At 34.2% G+C, this 16,720-nt stretch overlaps 1 protein-coding gene across 4 annotated transcripts in view; it reads right to left on the reverse strand.

Moving 5' to 3' along the window:
* The window catches only part of dock1 (dedicator of cytokinesis 1), a 292,059-nt gene that overhangs the window by 111,803 nt on the left and 163,536 nt on the right, over positions 1 to 16,720 (reverse strand). For all 4 annotated transcript variants that reach the window (XM_015346833.2, XM_015346832.2, XM_015346831.2 and 1 more), the window contains exon 28: positions 1,125 to 1,226. In XM_015346833.2, the coding sequence (XP_015202319.1) occupies positions 1,125 to 1,226 (102 nt within the window). The remainder of the gene's footprint in view (positions 1 to 1,124; positions 1,227 to 16,720) is intronic.

Genomic DNA, 16,720 nt, shown 5'->3' on the forward strand with positions numbered 1-16,720 from the left:
AAAAACTAATTTAATGTATGTGTACAATAATGCAGCGAAATTTAATATTCCAAGTCTTCTTCTAAGTTATTCTTTTGTCCACTAGATTTGCATTAATAATCAATTCCTTAACAGATGCAAACAAGCACACTGCTCTGCAATCCAATCTTAAGCACATTAAAAATAACACCAGGGTGTTAGTAGGTTATAGCAGTATTTTCTTTAAACAGTAAAACACATTGTATGTTTCAACATTACGTACATAGGTAAACTAAGTACCTTAAATCTTTAAAGCTTTATTACAAACTCATCTTTTACTTCAATTTGTTAACATGGATTTGGACACAAATGTTGTGGTACAACAATATATCTACTTTCCTATTTGTTATTACAGAGTAATAACGGATTTAACCAGACCCTTAGTCCTATGCCATCCATTTGATCAATTTCTTTAGTTTTACATCACTGAAGAATAGTTTTGTATCAGAAATGTTTGCTATTTAAAATCCTATGCCCTTTTCACTAATAAGAGAACACTTTCCATAGGGTTGAATTATCTAAAGAACCTTAAATTCCAGTATTTTCCTAATTAGACTATTCAGTCAAACAGAATTGGCGAAGTAAAGACAGCATGCAATGGATTTGGTAAATTTAAGCATCATCACAATTAATCCTCAAAATACTTCACTTACTTGCCTTTAACTCTCCCAGCTGTTGCAAGAAACAAATTTCTTTATTTAAATACCATTCCGGCTGGTTCTGTCTCTTTCCGGCTTTTACCCCATCCATCAAAAACCCTTCTTTTTTCTCAGCTCATCTCTGTCGGCAGCTCTTACATGATGAGGATTGTCAGGCATGTTTTCACAATCAGATTTCATGATAAACTTACAGCTATGAAGCTGAATATTCAATCCGCATACATTGCTTTAAGTATGATTTGTTTTGTGTGTGTGTGTGGGGGGGGGTGATTTTCAAGTAAGAAACTGCAAGCCAGGAAACTAAGGCAATATGATACCGGAATACTGTTTAAGCACTTATAATGCAGCAGTTATTTTCACTAAAGGGTCACAACATAAACCAGCTTTTCCACAGCAGTATCAATAAATAAATCTCCTAACTGTTTACTGAAGCATATGTTCACTTACCACAACATCAGTCCTCATCTTGCCGAAGGTGCTGATCAAATGAGCGTAATGATACTCTTCCATTTGTCTTAAGGTGGCTGTCATGCTGGCAACGAAGCTACCCTGAAAGAAAAAAAGAGTAGAAAACCAATGAAATCTCTGTCACAAAAATCAATAACTCAATTTCACATTTGACTTCTATGCTACAAGGCACAGATGGTGAACTTGATGTAATGAGAATTAACAACGTGAACACAATCGTGTAATTTGAGCTTCATTCACAACTTCACCCTGGAATTTTGGCCCACACAAGACAGACTGGACATTATAATTATTTGGTACTGTGTTACTGATCTTAAGATTCTTCATATTTAGGCAAAGCTACAAACAGGGCAAACATCTGGCATTGCCCGGGCTAACTGTCTTACAAAATTATGCAGATGACAACCATTTTTTCCCCATTTTCTAATATCGAACAATATCACATTGGCAGATCTCATGGCAAGAAGGGATGGCTGTTCATACTGAAAAGGTGGTTCTGAAGCAAGGATATGACTGATAATGGTAACAAACTGCCTGGCAGCCTGTAGCAAAAATTACATGATCAGAGTGAAAAAACATCTGTGTCAGCACTTTTTTTTCTGAAAAACCAATAAAGACGCTCCAAAAAAGTTGGCACTGCTGAGATGGAGGCTTAAGCAATAAAAGCAATAAAATAAAAAAAAAGTAATTTCAAGTAGAAGTACACCTGGTAGGTAACTTAGGCTTTATGGACTGAAATGAGGGGACCAGTGATTTTATAACTAGGCACTTCGAAAACAGAATGACAAGCACTGCTGAGATAGTGAGGCAAGCTGCTTGTTGTAATTCATTTGAGAATATCAAAGATGCTATAGCTTGTCTGTCTTCGGTGGTAATCTATATTACCACTGAATAAATGAATTTTAAAATAAATGCATGCATTTTGTCAGTTTTTCAAGTCTCAAAAAATTAATTGGAGAAAAAAAAATGTTTGTGGACAAATAAAACTATAAAACATCTGTAGATTAACTCATGTCACTGCATTAATCAGATCCACCTACATCCAATTTAACAGATGAGCGCAACACCTGAACCTTTTAATGGCTGACGTCATTTTGAATTTTAAAAAATGGGTTTAAAGATAAAGATCAAGCAACTATACCATCCTTATATATTTTTTGGTAAAGCACACATGACTAGTAAGGCATCATTTAATATTTTACATGCTCAGGTACCACAGAAACAGATAAGATCTAATTTACAAACTGTTAAATTAAAATTGTCTAAATATTAAAGAGGAATGTGGCTCCTTGTAATGAAATATTTATCAGGTTTGATAAGCCACCGATGATGCCACAGTTACTTTAAAATGCAATTAATGGTATCACTCTCTTAAACATGCAAAACTACACTTTGCAGTACTGGGAAATCACTGGTTTTTGCCCCAGAAAAAAATCTCAGTAACTCATGATGAACAGGAATGCCAAATAGCATTGTATATCTCTGTTAAAAAATGTTTAGAATTCAAATTACTGATCTGCAAAACTTCAATTTCACTTCCTTTGAAAGCTATTTTATTATTGCAGTTTCAGCTGTATTCAGAAGAGAAGAAATGGTTAAGATGCTAGACTCCTGACTCCTCCATGTTTAACATACAGTAAAAAAATGAATGCAGGTAACTGTAACATCCATAAGTCACTTTGGATAAAAGCATCAGCCAAATAAATTAATAATACTGTGAGCTAAAAAGAAGTAAGTTGAGGATGTGATTCCATGCTGAAAAGCAAAATGAACAGAAGTAACTTTCAGATCTCAGAGCCTGCTTCAGGTTTTTATAATAGACTCTGAAGCTAAAACGTTGGGTTTTCATTTTGGTCAATTAACCACTACTTTCTAAATTATTAATATTTGCCAATGGCTTTAGAAACAATAAAACAGTCATTCCTGTTGTCATTCTGGGCAGAAGGATTCAGTGACTCACTGAAGACATGCCAAGCACTGGTCAGTTACATTGTTTAGAAACTACCCCAACTGAGCTTGTGTGGGACAGGTTTGGTTAATACGCACATAAAAGTGAACTACCTTCATATAACTGATCTTTAGACTGCTTTACAGATTGAAGTGTCCTCCCAAACACATCTGTCAATACCATTCTATTTCCATACAAAACCTAATAATCTTTTACAAAAGGGTATTAGACTTGAATGTATAATGTGACTACAGTTGAACTCAAACTCTTAGGCACAAACTTCATTACAAATAGTAGGATAATATTATCAACAAAAAACACAGTTATCCAACCTACATGTCTGAGTTTTACATCAGCACAAGTTATAGCAACAAAACAAGTAATGAGAAACAACTATGTGTTTAGAAGAAAAATTCAAAACAAATTCCAGAACAAAATCTGAAAACAATTATACTTCAAAGTGATTACGTTTTCTTTTAAACATTTTTTACAGTATAGTGTTTTATAACAAAATACATTCACATGTACAGTTTGCTTCACAGCAATTTAAGATGTTCATATTGCATATCATTCTCTCTTGACAAATCATACTAAGTGGTCTGCCTTGGAGAATGATAATGTCTCTGGCTACAGTCTTTCTTTTAATTAAATTAGGAACAGAGCCCTCAGCCTGCTGTTTTAAAATCATTCTTTCTGTAAGCTTCTTATTCAAAAAATATAAATCTGTCACTGTTTTTCCCCTTTTTATAGATCTTATGTATTGATTCCAATGAAATATTAAAACAAAAGGATTCCACTGAGTCAGAAAACTGCCTCAAAGGAAAAGACATTTAGCATTCATGAACTATGCATTTAAATAAAATGAAAATCAACACAGTTTCTCTAATAATAAAAAAGGGCCATCTGCTTGCTTTTAATCATTCTTTTTTCAAGAAGGCAAATATTGTAAAATAAATTCAAAATGTTAAGCAATAATTTGGCATTTAAAACTAAATACAGGAAAACCTTCATACACTCATTCCAGCATCACAGAAACTACATAATTTTTTCCCAAAATTAAAAAGAAAAAAAAATAACTGAACATATTGTAATGTGAACTTACGCCTTGCATCCAAAAAACATACAATTGCCATCCATCCAATTAGCTACAGTGAGCCAGAGTAGGCAAGGGGCACAAGACTACACCCTAGTTAGCATGCCAGTTCAAAAGCAGGGCCTGCACACATTTACAGGGGGCAATTCAGAGCTGCAACTGAACCTGGACAGTATGCGTTTGAACTGTGGAATTAAAACTCGAACACCAGAAAATGCATTCACACTTGGGGAGAACATGCAAACTCCAAACAGACAGATGCAGTATTTGAACCCAGCATCGCCTAAAGCACCGTCACGCCACCCCAATTGTCAAAGGCTTTCATAAAATCCAAAGATAACTCAAGAAAGTTTATTTTTCTAGAATCGTTTATAATCACTGGTTATAACACTGAATCAATGGACAGATATCACACTCATTAAATACACACTCTCACACTATGGCACAGTGACTCAAAACAAAGCAATTTTCTTTCCCCCACTGTGTGGAAGCTAAGTACAGAAGCTAATGTACTGCTTTGGAGATCACAATTCCGCATTACAGTATGGTAAATGGCTCTCTTTATTGCATTAGGTGACCTATATTGCATTACGTGCTGTGTTTTAAAACAATGGCAAAGGCAACACAGTTGCTTTAAGCACCGTTTTCAAGTACAGCTAGGATATCCTTCAAAGAAATGTGTGAGGTGAATTTTAATTGTTATCATTTCTGTAATAATAAATCAAAATATAAATGTTCAGCACATGGTGACATTCTCCTCAGCCACTTCTGTTTCAGAATAAGGAAGACCGTAATTCTCATCATCAGCCAGAAATAAAGCATTACAATGCACTTCCCATTATTAAGGAAGACACAAAACCCGGGGAAAGAGACAAACAATAGCCAGAGATACAAAGCCTGTTTGCTTCGACTTTATAGCAGAGACAAAAGCAGTGGACAGAAACTTGGTATCTGCAGAGAACAAGCCATACTGAATGCATTTCTCTTTCAGGCAGGTTTCACATGATTTTGAATAACTTGTTTAATTATGTGAATTTAAAGTTAGTAACAATTAATAGATGGAACTCAAGAACACGCTCCTTGACAAATGTTCACTTTCTTGACCCCCACTGCTTGTTCCGAAACAGTGTAATCTGCAAACCACTACCACAGCTGTTACATATTGTCAAAGCAATAAATTAATCTCTCAATTAGAGTAATGTTTTATGAGAGATATCAGGAACATTGGTCTTAACAGTGGGTTTTTCTAAATGTTGAAATAAAAAATATGTTCTAAGACAGTGTAATACTTCATTTCACTAACAATTCCAGCATTTGAATTGAAAGAGGTAAGCATAGAAACATTTGTTTGTGCCTTACAATGTAACACATTGACAATGTTTTTTTCTTATTAGCTAGAAGAACAACTATTAGCCTTGCAAGTCTCTTTCTTTAAGTTTCTGTACTTTTTACATCTTGCCTAGAGGTGTGATGACCTACATTTCTATACTGATGTACTGCATAAAGCTTACTCACACATACACAGCACTGATACATGAACCTTCAATACTACAATCTTCGTTTTTGTTTCTTAAAAATATAAGAAATTGAACAAATTCCTTGTTGCAGGTCTTTCCTCAGACTCATTAGTGCTATGAAAGGTTAATACTGTATATGTTGAAGTATTTTGATTGACGTAATTTACTAATTAATACCAACAACACCATCACATTATAACTATATCATACATTATACATAGAAAACAAAGAAATCTGTTAGAAGGAATTTGTAGCTTATTAACATAAGTAAAATTATCTAATGACATAAGTAAAGAAAAATACCTACAGACTGAATCAATGTGGTAATACCAATTACATCTCTGAAAAAAGCCTAAAAAAACAAAGACCTTTTAATGTTCTGCCTGTAATCTAGAGGATTTTCATGAAGGTGCTGACAAACAGAAACAAACGACAGGAACAGGATTGAAAGGCAGGTTATAATAGGCAAGACAAGTAATTCAAATTACCAAGATTTCCATACTAGATTGTTTTCAGTAATTAGGACAAAGCAATTGACTTTGTATTTACAAAATATGCTTTATACTGTATGTATCAAATGACCAAAGTATTGAAATAAAAATCCTGTAATAACTTAAACCAGCACTACCTACAACAGCATTTTCAATAAGAAAACACAAAATCAATAAAATATATCTGCTTGACAAACCCACATCTCCACCAAACTGTACAGGCGTAATAGAATATGGTCCGAAGACTATTCTAAGTTCTTTAAATCTATAGACTTATTTCAAATTGCAGGCTTCAGAATCAACTCATTAACTCTTCTTTCCAACCACACAAAATAGAATCAAGGAAGAAAAGCTTAGCATGAAAAGGCCAAGAATGATAGATATCAAACAAGTAAGCCTTCAGAAAAGATATTAAACATTGGAAAATGTTGGCTCTCTCAGACATCACAGTGGTTATTTTCCATTGTGAAGATTAAGTTGACACACGTATTACAGACAAGTATGTAGATGCAGCTCAGACTCATTTCCCTACAATCTGCTTCTCTCAGGAGTGAAGAAAGTACTAAGTTGGTCATAGGGCCAAAACATCAGAGACATATTTGTTATTATATATGAAATTAGTGTGGAATTTAAGAAGTGATGAGGGTATGAGTGAGAGAAAGACATAAAAACTAAAAACGAATTAAAGCAAAATGGAAAAATGCTGGCAAACTAATTTCACACCTCTAAAAACTGTAGCCACCTCTGTTTAAGTAACCCACCACTTCTATTTTTTGATCCTAGGCTTGTATGAACCAACATTCATGCACAAATGATTTTTTGTTTGACAAGAAAGGAGCAGACACCTTATTTCAAAGCAGATGCCAAAAAGGATTAACATGATTAAAGACACTTAAGACTAGGGAATCCGGGTATAGTGCTTTCAAGCTCATCTATGTGCAGCCTGTTTGTAAAACAGGTTTTAAATATTAAAACAATTCCCTTGCTTAAGTTTTTAAAAATTAAATCAACCTCTTATTCTTTACCAATTCATAGTTTGTACACTCTATGGCCTAGGATCAAGAGAGCAGCAAAACTCACAGGAAGCAATAACCTCAAACAGGTTTTACTATTTTTTCCTGTACAAGAGCCAGTCATCTAGGCCAGCTGGCTTATCTTATGCCATTCAAACACAAAGTAAAGCCTCTCTGCAGAGGACAGTGCGATCCAAGCTTTTGACTGGTAGCCGAGGCAGTCATCTAGAACTCTTAATGCATGCAGCCGTTGAAGTGCTTGTATTGGTCTGCAAGAAGGGTTAAGATATGTTTTCTGAGGGAAAATACACCACTTGATTTGGCTTGCTCAGACTGTGAAAATTTAGAATCAACAGTGAAACTCAAACCAGAGGACACTTGTGGAAAAACCAAGAACAAGAAACATTTCCTTGCACAAAGGATTGTGGGATTATGGAACCACCTTCCCAATCATGTTGTTGAAGAAGATACCCTGGGTGAACTTTTCACAGTTTATTCTGTGGGAGTCCACTGGATACTTACTCAATTCCAGCACCATGGAAATATCCCCACATCCATACAGGAGATTCCAAGTTACCCCACTGGTGTTTAAATCTGTATTTATCATGTATAAATGATAAATTTAAATAATATTCCTTCTAAACTTAAGATTGCCCTTTTATTAAAATGTTTAGTACACTGCATCATAGTTATGATCTTAGTATATTTTGCTAAGACTTTAAACTGTGCATTCCAAAGTTCTAGACAGTGAAAAAAGGTATTTCAGATAAAAAAGGTTTTAAGTCATATTCTTTGTACTAAAAGGGGTTAGTTAATTAAAAATGTTTTGTAAATGGTTAGATCCCCAGATAGAAACTGCATTTTTCTGCTAAAGTGTCTTGCAGGCTCACATAGCCATGAGTTATAACACAGGAGAATAAGATGGCTTTGCAATTGCTTCTGAAGTTAATCACCAAGCACTCTACAGACCCCTTGGATTATTGTCAATACTACCCTGAAGTGTCTAGGTGAAAGATGCACATTTGTGAATTATTAATACATCCTAAAATACTGAGAACCCTCAACTACATAAAACCGTATTGCTTACATACCATTACATTCAATTTCATACCTAAAGATGCAGCCGTCTAAAATACTTGTTACAATTTGCACCAGTGGAAAGCGCACTGTGGTATGCAACAGTTTTGTTCAGTCCTTCACTTCTCACGGCAGATCGATATACAAGAAGAGCTTATATACACGAAGAGCTCGTTGCGTTAGATGTTACCAAAACACTAGCTTCATTTAATCTGTTTTTTTCTCCAACTAATAATCATATCTCTTGAAAATATAACAATTCATACATTATAAAACAAACTACATAGCCTGGCTTTTTAAAATGTAACATGGCTGTACATTTTTTTTTCTGAAAACCCATGAATGGAGCCTGGATCCATTAAATTGAAAGCTCCTGCATTAGACCACTATTTATTGTACTTCAAAGTATAGTACTGTAACATTCATGTACCCCTTTACATCCATTTAATATGTAATCACATAGCTTAAGGGAAATCTTGGCTGTAAAGTAGCTGAAAATAAAAATAACTAAAATATAATGTTTGTGAACACCATTTATTAATAGAAATATAATGTATTTACTGCATTTGGCAAGTTTTGCCATGCTCCTTTTAACTACATTTTCCATAAAATTTCTATTATAAACAATAGAAGTTGAATATAGATGTTAGTGAATACAAGAAAAGTTGGAGTATTTCAGTTTCTAAAGCTACACTGAGAATGTGCTTTAGTCATTCAGGAAAGATATATGGTGGAGTGCTGGGTGGCCTGTAAAGACGCTGTTACAGAACACCCATGGCTGTGCATGTAGTAAAGATACTGATAGACTGATTCATGCCTGAGCTGTATCATTACTCAACTGCTCCTCTAGGCAATGCTAACTGTTCTGTCAATGGCAAGCAGGCCAACAGTGGGTATAGCGCAGTTCTACTCCCCCTTAGGCTAGTGTCAGGGTTGAAGAGGTACAGTAAGCTTGATTAAAGTTGATTAACACTTGTCATTTTCAAGAATGTGTATAAAATAGAAAAGTAATCTTTGATCCCAAATTTATCAAAAAGGGAGTGCAGAAGAATCTTGTAAGAAATCATTCATTCTCATATAGCGCCTTTCAATCACAGCATTCTCAAGGCACGTTAAATAAATTATACACTAAAAAGAAAAATGTACAGAAGGAAAAACACAAACATGTATAAATCATTAAATTAAAGAATTATGTAAGGAAAAGCGGGGTACTTATAAATGCGTTTTTTCTATAATGGAACTGAAGTGCAGGGAATGTTTTCCTCTTTACTTCTATATTTAATTGCAGAAACAAAAGTTTCAAATGTATTTAAATGTATTAATTTTTTTAACTGATTCTATCTCACTGAAGCATAATTTATCTCAGAAAGGCAAAACAAGATGAATTGTATAAAGAAAATATGGGGATGCAAGTACAAAAGTACTGCCAAGGCCTTTTAAGAAATGATAAAATTAATATTTACTGAATATAGTGTAGTGCAACAGCAATTTCCATTAGTTTTTGAATTACAGAATCTAAGACAATGCTCTAGTCTCCAGGTCTTGATGAAGAAATACTGCCAAGTTATCTGTATGGTAACTACTGTAGGTAATGTGTGTTACTCTATTACTCTTCATCAATTACCCAGCATTAATGTGATTAAATGGAACTTTGATTTCTACTGAAACTATAAACCATTACAATGTGCTCAATCAGTGAGGATGGCACGATAATGGATGCAGAAATAACAGTAAATATGAGGAGGCTCTTGTAAACAACTAACATTAACAAAAACAAAGAAAACAAATTTAGGCTAGTTATATTTTCACCTGATGTAGAATGGATCAGAATTTCTTTTGAATTGAATAACAATTTCATTTTAATATATGAGCCAGAGTACAGACATACAGTACATTTTAAGCTTTATCAAAGAAGAATTGCAAAGAAATTTCAGACACTTTACTGACAAAATTTACAAAAATATTGTCCTGGTCCTTATACTGTACATGTACACGACACACAACTCAAAATCAAAACTTTCAGAATGTGAACAGAATTTCTGGAGGTAATTTTACCTGGGAGGTTTGGAAGGTTTGATAGCTACAGTGGTTTTTGTTTTTTAAATCTGTGTGCCACAGAATTATGGCATGGTCAGTAGTATAAAATCTGTGACAGCACCTATTTTTCTTTCACATAAAGAGCTATAAGAATACACATTTTATATTGAAAGGAGGTTTTTTAAGAATAATAATTAGAACTGCTGGGGGCCATCAGACATATCTGGACCAAGTAAAACAGAAGTGTTTAAAGTGGCTCTTAGTAGTGCTTTAATAACTGAGATAAATTGATAAATTCCCAGCATTTTTTCATAGCAGTATGTTTTGCAATATGAATCCAGAGTTATCATTTTAAGATCTCCAAACACGTCGGAGACTCTCTGCTTTAAGGAAGGCAAACAACAGGAGACTAGGCAATACTCGCTTAAAATGCCAACTGAGCTAACCAAGTATATTAACTTTTGTAATTAACAAAATTGCTTGTATAATTAAACTTGCTGGTTCAGTGGTCTAGTCATAACAGGAAAGCCTAATATGCATGTCTAATACGCAGCACACATTAATAAGAACTATGCCCCTATGATTTGGGGAGTACATTTTGGCCTGTTTAACCAATTAAACCGCCTCAAGAAACAACCGTTATCTAATATTTATTGATACCATTGCAACCCGAGTCGCTGTAACTTGAAAGAAATCGATTGAAAAATGATTGCCTAAACTTATTTAAGATACAAAATATGCAGCAGTAATCCCATGACCTCAGTTTTTCAAGAGGAAATCGTAATCCTAAGGTAAAATCTCAGGGTGACAAGAAAATGGCATAATATATTTGTTTTATATTCATGTGTTATCAATAGTGTGTTTTACAACATTTATAATCTTTAGGGTTTATAATCTGAAACTTCTCCCCTTACGCTTTCAGATAAAAGAAGAATTTGCATATTTTGACAATGTATTATTTAACACATAAAACAGAAATATTATTAGAAGAGGTGTGTTGTAGTTTAATTAAAGATCAAATGGAAAATAGATTTAAATATAGATTTCAAAATTAAATCAAGGAATAAGGTTCAATTTCCATAAATTCTATACCTATTGACCTAACAATAAAAAGCTAAACATATTTTGTATCTTCAGAACAAACACCAGGACAAGTCTACAGACATAGAGACATCTACATGTACATCTGTACATAACTAAAATTATTTTCTTAACTTTTCTTAAACTTTCTTAACACAAAATAACATTTGTAAAAATAGTAAAAAAAAACTTGTCCCTTTTGATTTTATTACAAGAAAATCAGTAGAGTGGAAATGCAGCATTGTTATTTGAAGTGAAATATTCATTACATAGCTATAGTATATGAGGCTATAAAATAAGTCAAAAGATGCATGCTGTGCAGAGAATATGCAGAACCTTTTTAGATCATAGAAAGGAGTATGTGAAGACAAGAATAAAAAAAGAATTAAAAAAATCTCAAGGCCAAAACCACAAATACATACTGTACCTACTGTATCTTTGCAGAGAAGCACAATGGGGCTGCTCTTATTAATCTTTCAAGGAAATAGAATTGATTTTGCCTTTGTTTCTTCAATCTTAATTATTTTATATTCATTAGCAATAGAGTGTAGCTAATATGCTGTATAATTTAGTCCAATCTAGAGACTGAACTGTAAGTTACAAAACCGAAGCAAAATTAGTTACCATAAAGAGATAAAGGAAAACAAGAAGATGAAAACTTAATCTAACAATGACTAACAAGTCACTATCATTTTTTACTGTTAACACATCATCAAACTACAGCATCTTTTTTGTAGCCTGAATCCCTCTAGAAATTACACCCTTAACAACAGAATTGTGTACTTATTTGTAACTTAATGAAGTATCTTGTTAGGTCTCTGATTTACTGAAGCATTGCTACACTAGACAGCAAGGGAATAAAAAAGCTACCTTCCCTAAAACTGAAATATACAAGATTCTTTTCAAGCAAACTGAATAAGTCAGGGATCATGTTTAGCAGTTCAGTGAAATGTTACAGTTTGCCTGTGCAATACAACCATACAATTTATTAGAATTAGGAATCATCTGATTAAGAAGCAGGGTGCAAATTAATGCAACTGTAAAGTAGGAAGTCAATTACTTGGCCAGGCACAAAAAAGACAAATCATTGAGCTGACTCCCTCTTTTTATTCAAGGTTAAAAATCCATGCATTTCCAGGTACATTTATTGGTCAGTCTGAAAAAAGCACTGTGTAATTTCCATTGAAAATGGATGTACATGATAAACAAGAACATTTCTAGATTTGAAAACTACACACAGACAAGACATCATGACCTATCAAGATCCTCCAGAGTATCCAATAATCCCCATCAACCCTCAGTAAATCTGTATTCACTTCTCTTTTCACTCTGTCCCTGTAAATTATGTTGAGCCCTAACCCAACCCAGAGCCTCCTTGTTTTCAGAAAGTTAAAAGTCAAAATATCTATTTTTCTTTATTTTCAAATTAATTAAACATTGTTAAAACAAGAATGCCTAATATTTACCGTTGGTGAAAAATTCTGCAGTTCTTTCCAGTCAGTGATTAAATTGTCAGCATGTTTCATAATTTAAAAATAATGTTCAAAGTTCTTACCAGTGCAAGAGGGGAATTCATTTCTCAATAATGGAAAATAATCAATAGTCATAGTCAAGGAGTAGGTGAAAATGGCTGCATTGATCCATGATGAATAATAAACAGTGTTCCTGTTTCTAATTATCCTATTATGGTGTATTGTTTTTCCCCACAAGCTATCATTATAAACAGCTGCCTTAAACTGGTCTAAAAATCTTTAATTTTACTCATTTAGCATATTAAGACCAGAGCTGAATGCTCCTTAATCTTACAAATGAAAGTAATTGCTACTTTACTAATCAAGTTCTTTAATGGAAGAAAAAACATTAAGCCAAATTAAATGTTGGTAAGACATGCTACAGCCATTTATTTATAAATGCTAAATAAATTTCTTCTTAACATGTGAAGTAAGGTCCAAGCACCCGCCTGATAAAATAAGCGAATTATATAAACCTGTGGATGTTAATTGGGTAGTGTGGTGGCCAAACCTCACAGCTCTTGGATGTGAGGATCGATTCCGAATTAGGGAAATTTCTACAAGGACTTTCCATGATCTCTCTGTGTTAACCTGGGTTTTGTGGGTAGCACCCATTCTACACTTTAACCCATAGAAGGAATGAAGCAACTTTTCTTGGATTTTAAAGCAATCAGTAGTTAAATTCTACTTGTCTTTCCCAGCACTCTGGGACTCTGAGAACCCATTTGAAATACAAGTGACGTAGGGTGATTAAGTTAATCCTACCCAAGCCTTTAAATATCACAGTAGGCTTTCCCTAAGCCATGTCTGTCCCAATACAATAGATGTCATTTCCTTGAACCAGGAAGCTTCAACCCAAAGCTGCTGACGTAAAATGAATATTCTTCTCTGACCTCGTGAATCCATCCTAGCATTTAATCAAAGTCCAATGAAATAAGAAGATGAAACCTGTGGTCCAAAAATGTCTCTTCTTGTTGCTTTATTATAGTGTTACTGCCATGGGAATCCAGATTGAACAAAACTAAAGAATGTAAAACTTGAGTGTAAAGCAATCATTTGTGCTTTGAGATGTTCAATTAATCCTGAAGGTAAACTGAAAAATAGCAGATACTTCATGCTTTAAAGTCTCTAAGATCAGATCTGTCCTTAAAAAACACAGAAGAGGTAAAAAGTAAAGAAAAAACAGCAAGCCTCTGAACAACACAGCAGGATTTGAATATTACCCTAGATGCTCTTTAACAACGGAATAATGCAAAACTTCAGTTTAGAAATGAAATATTCTATCATCATGTATAAAACATGTTGATTGATTTTCATGTATCCCATGAACATTATACCGTATATAAAACTGCATCGTTACCTTTGTCTAGATTAAATTAAAGCCCTTTGTGTTCATTTACACTCTTATGGCACAACTTTAGTTATCATAGATATATCTGATGTTTATTAAGACAGATTTTTACACTATAATAAAGGAAATGTTGCTTATTAAGCCACCCATAGGAAAAAATCCTAGAAAGTAGCACAGATTATGAATTCAGAAGCCCACGGAAAGGGCTGTCAGGATGAGCCCAGGTCAGATGTTTAAATTGCCCTGGCAAAGTAATGGATCAAATTATTTTTCTACTCTTCTGTGATTTTTTTTGCAATTTCAGACAGGTTAGATTGCTACCTTGGATCTCAGAATTAACATATGAACATTTGCCAACAACACCGAAGATTTCTTAAAAACACAAATTTAGCTGTATTTAGCCTATTAGTGGTTATATTAGGCACTTGTGGTTACTGAATAAAAATATAACCTGGAGAAAACACAGGTGCCCAGCTACAGAGGGGGAGGAGAAAAGCCGAAAAGAAAAAAAATATATACAATGTTGCATATTGGCATGCTTGCTTCAGGCTATCGTTTTCTCTGTGTTGTATATGTCAGGCCCTAATGTAATTTTATACAACTGAATAAATCAAATTAGATCGGCACTAGTGACCTGCATGTAAAATAGGTCGCATTACGTGACAGTCTAGTTGATGGATTTTATATTTAATAAAAAAGGCTAGTTCACTACATATACACACCCAAAGCCAGAGTGCATATTGAAAGAGAGCTGGCTTTGATTGAAGGTTTTAAAAATTGATTGCAAAATGGATTTTCAATTGATTGCTTTAGAACAGTACATTTTTTATCCTTTAATGATTGAGAGTCTTTGATTAAAAATAGAAAATGTAGAAATGTCCGAACAGTTGAAGATCCATTTTAAAAATACACACAAGAGATGTCAGAAAGCTTTGTGCTTAATTTCTGTACACTGCTACGTTTCTCACACTTGTAATATAATTATTTTTTATTTTCTACCTTCCAATATTAACCAGAGATGTCTTACCAGATTTAAAGAGATTTCTGTCAATATGGTAATACTCCCATTAATCAGCCTAGTGGTCCCTTGTCAATATCAGAGGAGTGGGAGTTACGATTTTCCTTTTACACACACACAAACATGTTGAAACCTTGGCACTCCCCGACAAAAAATACACAGCAAAAAGGAAATATCTAAAACTAGGTTAAAGTGTAGTTACAAAATCTAAGCTTTATGGAAGACCTGCAGTCAAAAATGCAAAGAGCAGAATGTCTCTGTAATACAATGGTTCAAAAAGTTGTACTAATTGTGCAAAGCAAAATGAATGAAAACAGCTAAAACAGAAACCTGGAAGAACTTTGGGAACTGAACGCATAAAATTGATTTCATATACAGTAGTTACAGTATGCATTAAAACATCACCCAATTGATATATGGTTTTAGAAAAATATTTTTTGTTGCATTTTGGATTCTGATTAAATGTTCTCAGCAACATATTCATCAATTATTCACTCTCTCACATAAGGACCAAATTACAGTATCTCATTAGTGATTGGATTATGCAAAGGTGATGAGGTGACTGAACCTTTTGAATGTCAAGCCTGGTGAAAATCCACAAAAGCAGAGAAACCAATACAGTGACACTGTCACAAGAGAACAATGTCCTTGAATCACCTTAGGTAGACAAATCAGCAATGAATCCAGGCTCTTTTTATATAGATGAATGAAGATTTTGTGTAGTTTACCCTGATGCAGAATGATAGGCTAATTGTTCTACACAACAGAGTAATCGATGGGGAGGTCCAATGTGATGGTTTGGGCAGGAGTGTCTAGGTGCTGTGCTACTAGACACTCCACTTGTAATGATTGATGGCAACCTGACTGCACGGTGCTACTATTGATCAAGTCTTGAGACCTTAATTACTGTCTTTACTGTGGGATCATGGTGATGTGACAACATTGAAGCAGGACAATACACATCCTTTTGATGCTGGTGTATATACAGCGTTTTTGTAAGATGAGAATGGAACAATTACGGTATGTCATCTATACCCTACTTGCTACTCGTGAGACGCAATGAAAAACTGTGCCATGAGCTGGAACAACGGTCAGCATCTAGAGCTCAAGAGACCAGTGAACGTTCACATGTTTAGCCCATCTTTTTGCTTGAAAGTGGACTGAATTATGCAAGACTGCAGGCTGGTGCAAAGCATGCATGGCAGATGTATAAAGCAACACACAAAGTACTAGTATTAAGTATTAAAGACTTTCACAGTAGACCCTGTTGTGCAACCTTGTGGATGACAACATATATCACCATGATGAATTTATCTGTGCCATGTCTGTTCAATAAAATATCTGTGTCCCTGCTACAAAAAGATTGTCATTCTACTGATGATAACTTTCTGAATCCGTTGTTGTTGTAAGTGATTAGGAGCTTTTGATGCCCATCCTTA

The sequence above is a fragment of the Lepisosteus oculatus genome, chromosome 4, assembly GCF_040954835.1.
Source record: "Lepisosteus oculatus isolate fLepOcu1 chromosome 4, fLepOcu1.hap2, whole genome shotgun sequence".
Lineage (NCBI taxonomy): Eukaryota > Metazoa > Chordata > Actinopteri > Semionotiformes > Lepisosteidae > Lepisosteus > Lepisosteus oculatus.